The sequence below is a fragment of the Struthio camelus genome, chromosome 4 (assembly GCF_040807025.1).
Source record: "Struthio camelus isolate bStrCam1 chromosome 4, bStrCam1.hap1, whole genome shotgun sequence".
NCBI classification, from domain to species: domain Eukaryota; kingdom Metazoa; phylum Chordata; class Aves; order Struthioniformes; family Struthionidae; genus Struthio; species Struthio camelus.
In genome coordinates, this window is record NC_090945.1 from 24737034 (window position 1) to 24754344 (window position 17311).

The 17311-nt window shown below is 38.1% G+C and overlaps 1 protein-coding gene across 1 annotated transcript in view; it reads left to right on the forward strand.

Moving 5' to 3' along the window:
• The window catches only part of COL25A1 (collagen type XXV alpha 1 chain), a 308844-nt gene that overhangs the window by 138503 nt on the left and 153030 nt on the right, over positions 1–17311 (forward strand). Inside the window, exon 3 of the mRNA XM_068941897.1 lies at positions 16907–16951. Coding sequence (XP_068797998.1) covers positions 16907–16951 — 45 coding nt within the window. The remainder of the gene's footprint in view (positions 1–16906; positions 16952–17311) is intronic.

Genomic DNA, 17311 nt, shown 5'->3' on the forward strand with positions numbered 1-17311 from the left:
TTGACATACTTTTAAATACTTGCGGAGTTCTTCCATTCTGTCGATTCTGTTACAGAGTAATTTTAATGATGCATATCTGACGCAACAGCAGTACCTGTCTAAGCAGATGTTTTTTTTTAGACAGGAATTAATGCCATCTTCCACAGCCATTTATCTAGATCTGCCATTACTTAGTATGTGTATGCTGCCTTAATGTCAAATTGCTCAGACGTTTGTTGTCTTTCAGTTTTCTCACAACATTGTCTGAATCAAGTGTGCCATCTAATTCAGTTAAACTTGCTCAGGTGGCAGAGAACTGAGAGCCATGTTCAGTGTTAATGTACTTTGCTTTTTTTTCTGGTTGTTTTTAAGTGTTAACTTGGGTAGCTTAATTGTTTGCTCTCACCAACAGGTCATGTTAGTACATCAGTGAGGTATTGCAAGTAACAGCAAAAAAAATCATTTTTTTTCCCTCAAAAATTCTTGATGTATTGTAGTGAAATCTCTAAACTTTGTAATGTTTGCTTTCTTAATATTTGCTCCACTGTTTTGTGTGTGTGACATCTGAAGATCTAAAAGACTTTCAGATTTTGCATTATGTGATCTGTAGAAATGGGCTACTTCTAGATCTGCTAAAGCTTTCTTCGCTCTCTCTGCATGTATGTGTTTGTATGTATGCACGTGAACTCTAACACTATCTGGTTTTTGGCTGAAGCTGAAAGGCCCCAGTAAACCAGTGTTTTTGCTGAGTCTTCTTGATTTGGATAGGCTTTTGGTACTTGCATTAGTATCCCTTTAATTAGGGCTGGTATTGTTGTCTTAATTCAGAAGTGACATTTTGACTTTGGTGTTTAGCAGATGATTATGACCTTGCATTATCACCTGTGGAATACTGCCAGACTTTAGCATGCTTGTTCATTACTGACACTGAAGAACTTGTCTATGCCTTTATTCCATCCAAGAGAAATTATTCCAATGCTCTGATGTCTGCCTTGCCAAGTAGGTTTATATGCAAACTCTATCTTGTTCCAAACACTGTTGCCAAGTTAGTATTTTGTTCAGGAACATATGAGTTCATACCACTGATTTTGGTACCTAAGTAAAGCTATTGTGTACCCCCCCCTGCCAAGAGCTCTGCATGCACATTGTTCTTTTAATGAAAAGAATACTGGACAGTTTCAACAGGTCTGTGGCCCTTACTAGGACAGGGTTGTAACACTGGTAGAAGAAGAACGATCAGACTTCTTAGTCTTAATTTAGCCCTCTGACCTTCTGACTCAGCCACACAATCCTTGAAGTTTAAATTAAGCTTTAAAAAGAAGACATTTTTATTGAAGCTTAACCTTGATGGGGATTATGAATATAACTTCCCATTATATTGGGCATATAACTTTTTCCTTTCTCTAGTAAAATGCAACACAAAACCTCATAACAAAGTGCTAGTGTTTAACTTCCTGTAAAATCTACTTTCAAGATATTTAAGCACAGCATCGTGTAGCTTAGTGCTTTTCAGCATCCCATTCTGTTGAGACACTGTTAAGTCATACTCTCCAGTTTCATGAAGAGTGAAAGATGTCTGTAAATTGTGGTTTATTCCATTCGTGACACCTTGAATGTGTCACATCTGATCAGGTTAATACTATAACTCTTGTTCAAACACTTGTATAAAGAACAGCATTTCAATGTATTCAGCTCATGATGTGATTCTCAGGGCCAGGTTTTCACTAACTCGTCAGATACTGAACATACCAGGCTCCTCACAGTTTGGCCTGCAGGATAAAGACCAAAGAGTTAACTGTTTCAGTGTTTCCAAGCCTGTTACCTGTTAGTGTCATTACACTTGCAGTGTTAGTGCCACTTATCCATAAACTCTAGATTTTGGTTGTGCTTTTAATCATGATTAAGCTACAGTTGCATTTTGCAGATGGGCATCCACAGCAGGTTGCCCTGTTCAGTCAGATGAGTTTCTTTCTTAACTGGCTTACATCCATGTACACTCTTATACATGGACACCATTAGAAAACTATGCTGTTATCTCAGAGAATCCGATTAACTTGAGGGACTTAAGTACCAGTATAGTTAGTTTTGACTCTTTGCATGTGGCTGAGTAGGCAGATATGTAAAAACATTGCTAATATCTTTATTTCACTCTCTGAAAATATTGTAAATAAAATTTGCAACTAAATCCTGAAGCATAAACAATATCAGGTTATAAGTAACTGGTGATACTTTTTGTTGATGTAGTTTGCTTGACTTCACTATGAAAAATGCATTTATCTCAGGTTTGCGTACATTTTGGTTTTTAAGGGTCTTTAAATCTTTTTTACACACTGGCATGTGTAAATTATTATGTGTCAGAGGACAGGAAGCATTCTAATGTATTAGGAAGAATGTTTATTAGTTTGTTTTTTTCCTCCGAGACTGAACTAAATCTCAAGGTCCTTGCTTTTTATTCAGCGCTTGCCCAAGTAAAGTTCCCTCGGTTCACAGGAAGATTTGCCTCAGTCAAAGCTGATAATGCCCTCTGGATTTACCTTTAAGTAGGAAGCTCTTCTGTGTGTATACTTGACTCTGAATGTATATTTGTGTATCTGGCTGTCTAAAACGATTGATCAACTCCATGTGCTTTGCTAGAGATGAATTTTTGTTACTTATTTGTATTGCTGGTCCATTTTCTTTGTAAGGGTAAAGAATCATCTGTATAAAACAATACGAACAGTCATTAGATTTTTGGAGTCTTTATTATGTCATGAGAAAGACCTTGATAAAAGAAAAGGGCACAGGTTCCACCTGTGAAAAGGCAATAATAGAGTGGATTAAGTTCTTTTAAGGTTCAACATGGGGTTACAGTTGGCTGACAAAGTTACAGCACTGGATGGTTTCCAATCTGCTGAAGATACAGCTGGTCACAGAGAAGCAGCTGAGAGCATCCATTCCCTTGAGCTGCTTTTTGCAAGCTCTCTAAGCATGGGGCATGTTCTAAGCTTTACATTTTTATTAGAATTTTTTAAACACTTTAAAAATAATTGGAAACATATGAAGCAAGTGATGCGAGTTTCTATAATAATAAAATAAACTGTCATCCTTTAGTTCCTTAATCTTATTCTGAGCCAGATCTATTATAGCTTTATTCAGATGTTGTCTTAAATTATGGAAGAGACATCTATAGTAAGAATAATCCAAGTCTTTGTTGTTTTGACAGGTACTGAAGTGGGATTTTTTTTTTTTTTGTGGTTATCCAGTGCACTTCCAACTCAGCCTCAAGTAAGGTATGAAGAGTCAAAAACACACTGCTAGATTTCATGAAGGAAGACTCACAAGAGCATTTAGAACATGGGATATGTTGAATACACGTTATACTGTCTTTGAAGACTTAATTTCACAGTATTCTTTTCAGGCAAGCTTGTTGTTGAAATAGTTGAGACTAAGGAGCAGAATATAGCCTGAGGTAGTGAAAACATTTTACTGTTATGTGCCAGGTTGGATATATGTCTCCTTAGGAATCCACAGCCAGTATCACTGCAAAAGTTCACAGGCAGCTGTAAGATGTAAACCAAAAAGAATAAATTACTTCCTTTTCATTAGTTTGTTCTTTTGCAGTTGAGTCCCTCCTGTGTTAATGGAGACAATGTATTTTAAAGGATATGTATATAATTTGTTTAGTAGAGGAGATGCTTTTTTTTTTCTACATTAGTAGAGGAGATGCTTTTGTAGAAGAAAGTGGACATTTGGTTTTTTCAAGTATGGCAGTCCTGGCACTACTTTTACTTATTTATTTGTGCTTGTAACCAGCAGTTGTGTTGTAGCTGTAGTAATGTTATGCAATAGAAATGTACTGAACCTTTTAAAGCCAATGATTATTTTTTGTAATTAGAACTAACTTCTGCAGCTGTCACTAAGCTCCTCGTCAAATGATATATTTATTATGTTAGAAATGAGAGGAAGCACGTGAGTAAGACTTTGAAAGCAATATGTTCTGCTCAAGGTAGGGTTTTATATTTAAATGGGTGGTCAGCATGTGTGGGTTAGACTAAGACTATTGCAGTATCAGTGTGCCTGACTAGTTATGTGCTGCCTTTAATCCCATGGTATTGTATTTCATTGTCTCCCAGTGCACTGCTGTCACAACTGAAACAAAAACCCTCTAAATTCAATGAACACTTTAATCTGTCATCATAATCACGAAAGTTGTGTCAATCACGGCTTAGAAGTTAAGCATGCAGATCAAGTCTGTAGTAAGAGGAGACACCTGGACTCCACAATGTAAATGGAGATAGCTTAGGATATTAAATATTTACTTCACTTGTATTTCAGTGCTTTAACTGAATATGTTGTTGGCGTTGTTGTTTGATATCTTTAAAAATCTAGAAATTACTGTTTTAAGCTTGCACAGTTATGTCCCTCCTATGTTAATCCAGACAAAATATTCCAAAGCAAATGTATTCAGTTTATTAGTTTTCCCTTTTTGTACATGAATCGACTATCAGTAGATGAGATGCTTTTATAGGTTATCCAGAATAAAGTGTGACAGTTGGTTTTGGGGAGTAATCAACTTCACTGCTATTGCAGGAGAAAATTTTTAGAATGAAATTAAATTGACGTGAATAATTTCATGGTAGAAATTCTACTTGTTTGTGTCAATATTTTGGATTTTAGACTTGCTCCTGAAGTGACAAGAAAGACTAGAAAATGTAGAAATTTTTTTTAACTTGTAAATTAGTTAAGTTAGACCACTGCAGACTTAAGAGACGCTAAAACTGAAAGTGATCATAGTGACTTATGTGTGCTGAGCTCAGCTACAGCTTGTAAACAAGTGTTTTTGGTGAACCATTTCTTTTATATCATTCATTTCAAATGCTGATTAAAATATATTTAATGGTTAGGTAATACAGTAACAACTTTAGTATCATATCCACAGTATATAAAATGATAGACTTTATATCCTCTCAATGAAATCTAGGTCAACATTGCTAGTACTGACAGATAAAATGTTAGATTAAATCTATTTTAAAAGTTGATACACTTTTCTAGAAATGACTTTATTTTTGTATTTCCGGTAACAATCATAGAAAAATTGAAAATGGAGGGTTGTACTTTGGCTTCAGAGTAGTTTGTGGTATTTTAAATGACAAATCTTTTAAAAATAACTTAGAGTGAAATTTTCAGAAACACTTATATTAGTTTAAATCTATATTCATTGAAGATTATAGCAAAACTCTCAACCTATGATGAGTACTTTAGGGTAATCTGACCCCATAATATCATTGATCCTTAGGTACTTTTACTTTCACTACTGTCAGTGGAACAACATTATTGACTATAATACGTGTTATGAGTAGGTGGCCTTCCATTGTTAGCATTGCCTCTCCCTCGCTGTTGTGAGATTCAGTTTTCAATTGCTTATTTTTTTGCCAAAACTTAACAGCAGGCTGGTGGTGTTCCTTTTTAAAGAAGGCTAGCTGTTTAAGACTGAAAATTAAAGGACATCTATCCTGGCTTTGCCTGTTCTTTGTGAATAAATCCTTATGTAGCCATGATTTGGAATGAAAGATTGAAATTTAACCTTGACTGCTATTTTTATCAGGGTTATGACCTTCTGCTATTGCCATGTGGGGAAAAAAAGACACTCCAGTTTCACAAAGTGATAAGCCTTTGAAAAATCATCATTTTCCTATGCTTAGCGCAGTCCATGTTCACGGTAAAGTGAGCCATACTGGCTGCTCCAGTGCAAAACCAGCCGTCTCTGTAATATCTCCCCAGAGCACATAAGGGGTCTGTGTAATAGGTATGTGGATGCTTGAATGGGACTTTTCTCCAGCTGGTGCACCTAGCTGCTGTTATACTGGGCTGTGAGCTGAGAGCCACATAGCCAGCAAGAAGAAGGGATAAGGAAAAGAAAAATCACATTGATGAAATGCAGGGAACCCTCAGAGGAGGTAATGACCAGTCTCCTCTGCATATGCAAGACCATATGCTTATGGAAAAAAATCACTAAAACTGAGTATAATTGGATGCAAGTAACATAAAAACCACAGCCAGGATGGATGTTATTACATGTATAGTGCATTCTGCAAAGAATAGTACCTGCCATTTACTGGATGTGGGACTGCAGTGACCAACACTGAAAGTCCTTACTTTTCAGCAGCATTACCTGAAATGCTGCAGTCTTGCTCTGTCCTGTTCTATAAACTGTGTTACTGTGTAGCAACTAGAGAAAGACTGACTCATTCATGGGCATCAGGGCAGGCTCTAGACTTAAGATTTTGCATGTCCAAAGCACTGCATTTGAGAAAGAAGCTGTATTTTCCACTGTTGTTATGTTGTTGTTGTTTGCCATTTTCCTGATGGCAAAACTTTGAACTGAAATATGAAGTGACTTCCTAAAGATAGATGCGATATTAGTTTTTAAGAGCTCTTAATTCTGAAGCCTTTGCTTTGATACAACTACAATTGTACAATATAGTTACTCAACCATCCGGTGTGGTTGCATGTCCTCAGAAAGGGTCCAAATCTGTCCCTAAAGGACATGTAAATTCCGCTGAGGCCAAAGAAGAAGAATGTAATTCTGATATCTTATTTCTTATTCCATCGATGTTAATATTTGAAAAAGTAAAATGAAATTTGAATAGTTTTTCTTCTATATAGCAAAGGCTTTTGTATCATAAGGCCAACTATTGGTATGGCGTGATAATAATACAGTGGAATGGCAAGTTGAAATGATGAGAAGACTTTAATGCCTTGCTAGTATAGAATAGCTACCCCTACATACTTCAGCTGTCCCTCAGCAATATGTGTCAGCCAGGTGATAGCAGCTATTTCTGTGTTTGCAAAGATGACCATGCATGCATGGAGTGTTATATGTTCATTAAAATAGTTTAGTGGCTTCACCACTAAAGTTTAGTATGCAAGACCTAGCTAACTGTTCCAGGCCGTGCTGCTACTGGGAACTGTTTCAGTCAAACTGCCTATGCAAGATAGATCATAATTCTAGCTGGTGCTAGCTGGACACAAAAGCCATGATCTGAAGTGAGTCTTTTTCTTGGATTGTCTTATAAATGTGAATCTTGATCTTTGACAGTGTTTTAGGTATCATCAATGGCAAATGTTCCGCAACAGCACTTCAGTGGTAGTGTAGTAAGCTGTGAAAAATGCAAAGTTAAAGAGCCTATTTGTTCTGTGATTTACCAATGAGTGCCTTCCCAAAATAAGGTTGCATAGGCAACAGTGTCCTCCATCTCAGTCCTCATCTTACTAAAGGGAGGAAGGAGGAAGGAGAGAAAATGTCAGTATGATTAAACTCTGAGCCTGTAGTGCATGCACAGTAGTCCTGTAATTCAGTAAAGGTTTACATTTTATGTATGAATAGGCCAGTGAAGGCACTTCTAAAACTACAGCTGTGGCAAAGGACATGACCAGGGTATTAGTATACATAAGGATGATGTGTAATGCAAAGTATGCTGTAGGTCTGTTACATAAACTAGTGGTGCCATTTCTGCTTTAGCATTTTGTATGGTTTAAGTCACTATTGTATAGAACATTAAAATGACAGCAATGAAAAACATGAGGGGGGAAAAAAAGCAAACTGGGTTAGTGGAAGACTCATAGGCAGAGCAGCTATCATCTGTGTTAATAAGGTCATGTGTGATCTCTGTAGAAAGCAGGTAACACACCTTAGCGTGCTATGAAGATACATGTAACTGATGTTTTATGTAATGTTTAATGAGTTCAACTCTCCAGTTTGGGCTAGGAGCTGATAGGTAACAGAGCAACTAGAAGGGGAAAAATCCCTTAAGCGCTCAAACATCTAGCCCCAGGGAGCACCATCAGTAGCATTCCCAAAGTTCCTGGACAGCTTCAGCCTGCCTAAGCAGGTGTGAGCTGGGGAGACAAAATCTGACTTTAAACATGCAAAGTGCCTAGGTCTGAACAGAACCAACCAGGTGATCCACATTTGTGACAGAAGTCTGTATCTGTGAGGAGTGTAGGTGGAGGGAGGTGGAAATGGAAGTTGCACAATATATAGGGTAATACTCAAAAGACAAGGTTGCTATGAACTCTCTACTGCAGCTCTTATGGTGGGAAAGCATCTTTGGACTTCTAGGTTAGATGGACAAATAGAAAGGGGTTCAGTGGTTAACTGTAGCGAATAATTGAATTTTGTGTGCGTTTTGCTTGTCAAGGCTTGTCTTGTACTTCATAGTTGATGATATCAAGTTTGCTTAAATTTTTGCCTTTGATTTCATTTTGAGTCTGTGTTACAGCCCAAGATGAATCAGAGTGAAGTTTGCAGATTTAAAGTGAGCTGTCCTTAAAGAAGTTATGAAACTAAATTTCATAAACTTAGAAATTAAAAAATGTGCATACAGGCAGTTCTTGGGAAGAAGACCTGCTCTTGGGAAAGTGCTTGGGAAACCATGGACTGAGAGATGCTTCCTGCCAGGCTCAGCAGGAAAGGCGCTGTCAGGCTGTTCATCACAAGGTGCTGGCTTCTGGAGCAGAGCTCCTCTGCTGGAGGTGGATTAGTGCTCCTCCTTTAAGGAGCTATGTTGGAGGTGTACGCTTCAGGACTTTAGATGAACCATGAGGTGTTTCAGCCTTGTCATGCTAAAAGACTTACTGGAGAATCAGAGAAAGCTCAGAAAAAGGTAATGATAATGACCGATGATATGGAGAAAATTCAGATGAAGATAGCAAAATGGGGTATGTTCACCTTAGAGGGCACATAGGAGAGCATAATAAAAGCATATTAAATGCCAAAATGGATTCAAGAAACTGAATAGGGAATATGTTTCCCAGTCTCATAACAGGCTACAATGAAAGATCTGTGATTTTACACGACAGTAAACGTAACATTGATAAAAGGAAACAAATACTTCTTGAAGTATTTGTTTACCTTGTGGGGCATATCACAGAATTGTTTAGGTTGGAAGGGACCTCTGGAGATCATCTAGTCCAACCTCCCTGCTCAAGCAGGGTCACCTAGAGCGTATTTCCCAGGATCACATCCAGACGGGTTTTGAATATCTCCAGGGAAGGAGACTCCACTACCTCTCTGGGCAACCTCTTCCAGTGCTCAGTCACCCTCACAGTGAAGAAGTTTTTTCTCATGTTCAGATGGAACTGCCTGTGTTTCAGTTTGTGCCCGTTGCCTCTTGTCCTGTTGCTGGGCACCACGGAGAAGAGTCTGGCCCTATCCTCTTGACACCCCCCGCTCAGATACTTGTACACATTGAGGAGATCCCCCCCTCAATCTTCTCTTCTCCAGGCTGAACAGGCCCAGCTCTTGCAGTCTTTCTTTGTAGGAGAGATGCTCCAGTCCCCTCATCATCTTGGTAGCCCTCCGCTGGACTCTCTCCAGGAGTGCCATGTCTCTCTTGTCCTGGGGAGCCCAGAATTGGACACAGCGCTGCAGGTGAGGCCTCCCCAGGGCTGAGTAGAGGGGGAGGATCACCTCCCTCCACCTGCTGGCAACACTCTGCCTATATTGTCACATACAATTTCTTACGCCAAAGATTTTCGAGGCTGAAGGAAAGAACAGTTAGACATCAATATGGCCATAAAATTAATGCAGAATGATAATACTGATGATAACATTTTTGGAAATGATATTGCCTTTTATGCTTCAAGTATGTTTAACTGTAAGATAAGAAAGAGAGAGTACAAGCATGTGTATGCACAATTCTGGCTATTTTGCAGGTGATAATCATAGGATTAATTCAGCTCCCTCAATTATATCTAGTACTAGCCACGTGATGGACTAGATGCCTCTAATCAGATGGCATTTAGTATGTACAGAAGCAGTAAAAGAATAATCTGACCTGGACAGGTCAGATTTCTCTGCTGTGGATCAGATACAGTGATTTTGGCATTTCCTCAGCCAAGTTGCGTAATGGCCTGACTCATATCCAAGCCCTGCAATGCAGTGATGTTTCATGGTGAGCCAAAAAAAAGGGATGTAGTATGTGTGAAACAATGAGTGTTATTTATCCAGCTAAGGCTTGAAGGGAGATAGATAATTGTATGAGGTAGGAAATTCAAACAGGCTGTCCCAGACAGGCTGAGGTACAAAGCAGAAGACTGACACACCAGGTGGGATGAGTATGCAGAGTGGGAGGAAAGAAGAATCCAAGCTTTACACGAGCTAAAAAAGTTGAGAAAAGAGGGAAGAGGGAAAAGGCTGGTGAAGAAGGTTGGCATAGATCCATGTAGTGTTTGTGAGTAAGAACATACTTGACTCTGGAGACAAAAAATCTTCTCCTTTCTTCCCTACTTGGAATGGAATTGATGACAATGCTATGAAAAAGGACCCTGAATGTGTCTGTCGAATTTCATGTTGGCCAGAAATCCATCGGATAAGATCTCAGCCTCTTTGGATGTTTCAGTACTATTTGCTGTACTTGGTGACCATTTCAGTAGGAGGAGGGTAGCATGACAGAGTAGTTAATCACACAGCATTAATTAGAGTCACCATTGTGCTTATGGCATGCATATTTCACAGGAATAGGTTTTACGCTCAGCAGCTGTCACTGCCCTGCTGCCTACCCATGTCAGTGGCCTGCAATATCACTTGGCACTCCTGCTCCTATGGCTGCAAAATAAAAAGGTGTTGTTTTGTTAGGGAGGCTGTTCACTCCATGTGAGCAGCGCTAGATTGGCTCCATTCAGTGCAGTCCAGCAAGTCAGTTTTGAGTATGATTAACAGGGAGAAACATGAAATGGAATTAAATGATGGCAGCTAAGTTGCATTCTGGAAGTGGAACGAGAGAGCTGAATCACTAGCAAATAGGGTGATGGAACTTGAAGTGCAAAAGCAGAAGTTATTTTGCCAGCATGATAGTCTGGTCAGAAAGGATAGTTTGGGTGGTTTGATTGGATGTGATCCTGGGAAATATGCTCTAGGTGACCCTGCTTGAGCAGGGAGGTTGGACTAGATGATCTCCAGAGGTCCCTTCCAACCTAAACCATTCTGTGATTGGTTGGTTTCAGCTGACTTCTAGGTACTTCAGTCACATGATTTTAGCAAGTTCGGCGTAGTTTTATGCCTAATGCTCCTAAAGTAATTCTATTAACTTCAAAGTTGGTCATATGTACTCTGAAAATGCTGTTGAGCCAGTCCTCTTTTCTGACTCGTGACAGACAAATTTTTATGTTGCTGTAAAATACAAGAGTGAAAAAGATGTTCTTTGAAACAGCCAGCTGAATATTCTTTTTTCCGTGTACATATGGAACGTTCATTGCCTTTAATGGAAGGGGTGTGTGTGTGCGCGTCAAATGATATTTGAGCAAAGTCTCTGTGTAAAATGGAACAGGATTTTGAACCTCTTCTGTTATCCTTTGGTTGGCGAACTGGTTTAACATACGAGCTTTACACTGTACTTCCTTCTGAAATTATGACACGTGATTTTTCAAGATCAGTTGATGACCAATTGGCAAAGCATTTTGACATGCCAGGCAGGTACAGATAGAAGAACTGTAGATCTCAGGCACCAAATATTATTTTTGTTTGTTTGTTTTTTTCTTTGTATCTGCTGCTTTGAAAGAATAAGTTGTTTGCTGTAACTACGTTGAGAAACAAAATAATACAGCTAGTGCTGGTGCTTTGTGCAGGTGCCACCTGTAGTTCTAAAGGTGAGGTGGATTGTTTTGAAAGACTTGACTGATATGACATGACTTCTCCTTCTAGTTTGGGCTGCTTAAGTACTGAATATATCTCCTTGACAGCATAGGAATGTTCTTTAGAAGGTCAAGAAAAAGTTAGGTAGCCAAAGCTTAAGACATGTTGTGTTTTATCTGTCTCTATGTTTTCAAGATCCTTAGCTAGTATGAAGCATTGTAACCCAATCTACATCACTGATTTACACCAGTTAAAAACCTTACCCCTGTTTTCCCAGTGTTTCATAAATGTGCATCATTGCAACCTAAATTATTTCTTCTATAACTAAAAATATATCTGGAAGCGTTATTCTTATTTTAGGCTTCTGATAGGTCAGTCACTTCCTTTGGTGCAAGGGCAACCTATTCATGCTTTTGGAATGTTCATTTTTAGAAAGTGGATGGAGAACTGAACTGAAGAAAATTCCTGCCTTCACTGTCTGATGCGTGAACAACATAGACCATTTTATCTTTTCTGTGTCTTCAATAAATTAATTAGGTCCTGACTTATCTAAGACTTTTTCCTCATGATTCAAACCCAAGCACAGGAAAAATGCAGTAATAGATCTTAAAAGTGTATATTTTCCATCTGTTGTATCTGATCTGAAAAACGTGCATAGATTTAAAATTAAGATTTATGATGTTCTTAACTATTGTCCTGGACACATAGTAAATATAAACAAATTAAGCTAGATGCTTTCATCTGTTAACAGTTGCTTTGTACAGTTTTAGTTGCTTGAGGCAGCCTTAAAGCCAGGTTAAGTGCATAGCTGAGTCATTCTCCAGCGTTAAGTTGACATGTTGGCTCCTGCCTCTTAAGCTATGTGACTTTTTTGATAGGTGGCAAGGCATGTAGTGGAGCAACTTCAATAATGCTCTGCTTTCCTCCAGTAAAAAGTGGCTCCTATTTAGCAGTATTAAAATAGGAGATTAACTGCAAACCTCTGGCACTGCTATGCACATAGAGGACAAATTATTAAAACAAACAGCCACCACTTTGAGGCAGCCTCTTCAGGACAATAGCAGTAATCTTGCCATAATCTGTCGATATTACTGGTTTGGAGCACTGTAATTTGGGATTTCTGACTGCAAAAATTAGAATACCTCTTCCTGAGTTACTAGGAGATGAATGTCACCATAGTGGTGCTTAATATTTTGAAAATGTCTTGGAAAACCTGTCAATAATTACTTTCTTGTTTCTAACCTCTGACCTCTTTGTCATGGTAGTTATTTGGACAGCCACTCTATTCCTCAAAACTGAGCACAGATTTAAGGTTGAATTTGATTAATTCTGAGTGAAGGGTGGGTAGGGGGATTGCTTATAACAGACCTATTAGTGACTTTTACTGGTTTTTACTGCCTATATTTGAGTTAAAATATCAAGTCTAAAGCTGTTACCTAGCTCAAGTTCAGTTTGCTTTTTGTTTGGTACTAGTTCCCTATCGGTAGATAAGATAGCCAAAGCTTCTTCAGAAGCTAACATTTGGTGATTGAGGAAACAGATTTAGATAAATAATTATGTGTTTTTGAAACCTTAAAATCCTTTCTTTCTTTCATTTTCAAAATTCGATTTATAGATCCAGAATAGCAGTGGTATTAGTTTCTTGATGTTTGAATGAGAGAGAGAGAGAGAGAAACCTTTCTAAACTTTCCATTTGTAAAAATTGGATTCATTCATGTTTTCAGAATAACAACATTGTTTCACATATATCTTGAAGGTAAAACTGAGTTAAAAATGAAGACTAGTTGAATCTTCCAATATTTTCCTCCTTACCTACAGGTAAATCTAGTGAGCTTAAGAGAACAACTAGTGAACTTAAGAGAATGATGTATTGGCAAACTCAACTACTATGAACTAGCTTTTGCTTACTGCTCAGTATCATTAATCTGTATTAAGCTAGTTCTCTCCACTGAGATTCAAGTTTTTGTTTTTATTTTTAAGGTTTATACTTCTAATATGAAAAAAGTTTAGAACAGCCTACTGTTCAAATACTCTATGTTAAATACAGTTTAGCCACAGACATTTCTGGTAATGTTCTAGGGAGATTTTTATCCCGGGCCAGAAACTTCCAAGTGTTTATTTTGGATGCTGTATGTCTTATGCAAGCTGTAAAAGTCTGTGGTCCTGTTGTAAGATGACATTGTGCCTAGTATAGCTTTGTTCACTGTTCCTTCCCAAAATGAGTCTCCACCAAACCCTTCAATTAGTGTAAAATTGTGAAAAAACAAGAAGGAAAGATAGAAGGAAAATTAATATTTATTGCAAAACATACAGGCTTTTGATAACTGGAAACCCTTGGAACAACAGATAATGTTAACAGTCAACATTTAGAGAAAGCAGTGTATTCAGGAACACATGAAAGCTCATGCTTAAGTACTTCGCAAATGAGTGATGACCTTAAGTATGTGTGTTACTGTTTTTGTGGACTTGAACCATCTGTGAATAAAGAGCTTACAAATGCATTGTTTCATATTGATAAAACATTTTAGATAAATATATACAAATTATTTCATCAGATGCTAACCAAATCCCAACAGGAGTTTGTAAGATATGCCTCTCATTTCACAATTTCTAAAAGGTTTATAAAGGCCGCTGCCTAGATAGAGATTGGAGTAGTACAGACTTCAGAAAAGCTTTTAATGAGAGAAGGAGAAGTGCTTCATGTCACTCAATAGCTGCTAAGTACTGCTGGTCTGAAGCCCTAAAGGTCAGGGGTCTTGGTTTGATTTCATTTACGCCATTCATGCTGGCGTAAATCCAGGCCACTTCTCTTAATTTGAGTGGTGTGGTTACTTTGGAAATATAAAAATAATAAGCATTTATCTAGTCATTAACACTCACACATATTTCCATCTCATAACATCAAAATAGCAGCTTAGGAGGGATCAATGCTTGATGTCAGAACAAAGAACTGGACTCGAGCCCCTTTTTTGCCATCATTGTACCCAGCTACTAAACTGGCAGTTTAATGCTCTGGCTTCCTGGATGAAATTCCTTCCTTTCTAAAATTCACAGGTTGTGGTTACCAGTATAGTTTGGTAGTAGTGGCTAAAATGCCTTTTAGCTAATGGGAATCTCAACAGAAGACTTTGTAGTAGATGTGTGTGTTAGTGATACATGCACACACCCAAAAGTTTAGAAAAACAATCTTCTGCAAAACGGGATGAGGATATTTTCTTGTTACGTGTTGGAAAATGGGAGGAAAAAAGGTCATTAACTTGTAAAGAACCTTCTAGTTTTCTCCTGCACATCCTTATTTGTGGTCAGCCTGAAGTGCTGCATGGCCGTTTTTGTGAGTTTGGGGACAGTCAGTGAAATCCTCACTGAGGGCTACTACATAGGTGTATAGATGCTTGGGAACTCTAAATGGTGTAAGTGTTAGTTGGAAAAAAAAAAAAGTATATATGAAAACTTGTTACATGCTGTAACAAATCGTTACACGTGTAAGAAGTTTCCATAGGTATTTGTTGCAGAAACTGAAGTGTGTCAGGACAAAGTTGCAAGCTTCTTTACAAGGGAGTGGCATTTTTTTTCTTTTTTGCAGCAAATAACAGCAAAATATTCTTATTTTGTTAGTATGTTGTTCATAACGAATATCTGGTACTGTTCCTGCTTTGTATGGTGGTGTTGTCTTAAACTTTTGTTGCATTATGCCACCACTGCAGGTCATTAAAATGGAATGAGAAAGAAGGAGTTTAGTGAGGTTTATAATGTTGTGGTAGGAATTAAGATCTTAAAGGTAAGAGCTGCACCTGTATTTTTGAAATAAAAGTTTTCCTTTTATTTCTTTGCTGAACTAATGCTATTTCACATATATATTGGAATTATATCATCAAAATTTCTATTCAGGATCTCAGACTTAGTTTGCATCATGCATTTGGGGGAATGATTTGGCATGTGTGTAAATTTAAGAGGTGTGGGATGATGGTTCAGATGATTCACGCAATTATATAGGTGTTTAAAGTAGATGACAGTTGCTTACAGTGTGTGTTTGTACAAAAACACCCATGCACCTAATTTCTTTTGCAGTGAGTTTTAGCCAGCAGAGGTACTTGTACTTGGGCATGCTTTACTGCTGTGGAAATTCCCCCCAACGTTCTTGATGCTGTTCTGCAGCTTTGAGAATCCTGTCAGTGGGTCTCCCTTCAGAGCAGCAGCATTCAGAACCAGCACTCTGGTTCACTGTTATAGCTGTCACCTCTCTTCCTAGCTGCACAAGGAGAAACACAAGTGTGCTTTCCCTGCATTTTCAGGAAAAATCTGAGAAGGTCATCAAGAAGAGAGTAAAAATATAGTACTGCTGCTTGCAGTTTATAGAGGATGTTGAAAGTTGGAGAGGGATGCAGAAATGAGGGACAAACATGATTTTATTTTTTTCTTTATACACTTTAGAAGGCTTTAACTATAGAATATCAGTATCTCTGGAGAGAAGACCATGGATAATAAAAGATTCTTTAGCAACAGTTGCAACAGGAGCCAACCTGGTGTGTTAAGGCAAACAGAGCTTAAACAAAGCTATAAACCAGAAGCAAAGCACATTATGTGTTGTTAGATACTGCATGTCTAGAGTATTGCATAGAGTATTGAAGGGGAACGGGAAGCCGAGAGATGGTTTCACCATCCCTTGATGTTTTCAGATAAAGACTGGATGCTTTTTCCAGAGGATGTGCTCTAAACAAGTACTAATTGTTGGACTTAATATAGGAATAATTGAATGAAATTTAATGCCCAAAGATGAATTAGATTTGAGGAGACTGAAGGAGTGGTGTAGCAATTCTGAAGAACACACTTTTTGTGAAAAGGAAGGGCATAATTTCTTCTCTGGGGTTTGGGGTGAATAGCACAAAAATTAATAAGCTCCAATGCAGCAATTTAGAAATAAAGAAAAATATTATTGTCAGAACAGTGAAGCACTGGAAAAAATGCCTATGGAGACTGCAGAAACGATTTAGATGTGGTTGGTTTTGCCTTGAGAAAGGGAGATGAACTGGATGACCTCTCAAAGTTTCTTCCAGCCCTCTTTTTCCTGAGAGCCTGTGGTAGGTGATGTAGCTGTCCATCTTACCTTAAACTCTGAGTCTTATTCCAGTAACTTCTCACCCTGGCTCAGCTAGAGTCTCTGGAGATTATTCTTACTGTATTGTATACCCAGTCAATCATGAGCATCACTCATGTAATGCATCTGTTTAATGCCCTTATATCTAAATACAAATGTTATTCTAAATCTAATCTAAAGAAAAAAAAAATTACAGCCCACCCTCGTCCTCTTTTTAGGTCCTCCAGGGAAACGAGGTAAGCGAGGCAGAAGAGGAGAGACTGGTAAGTTTTCAATTTTGTAAGATTTGTTGTTGTTTGATGTCTGTGTGTTCTTGTGAGGGTACATACCCAGCATGCCTTCATTTTTTGTCTTTATTGCTTGTGTGCTCTGGAAAGAGAGTTCTGAAACGTTTCTAGTAGAAATTTGTGATCCTTGGCATATATCTGGTAGCCTTTCAGACAGTTTCTAGTCTTGGGTGTCATTAATTGGTAGCTGCGCTTCCTAATGCTTCACATGTTTGTAAACCACTGTAAGCATATTGTCGAGCCGTTTCAGTGTCTTCTCATGCCTGTGAAAATGGGAATAACTCCATATAAGTCAATAGTGAAAGTACTATAGGTTAGTGTAGTATCACACCCCCT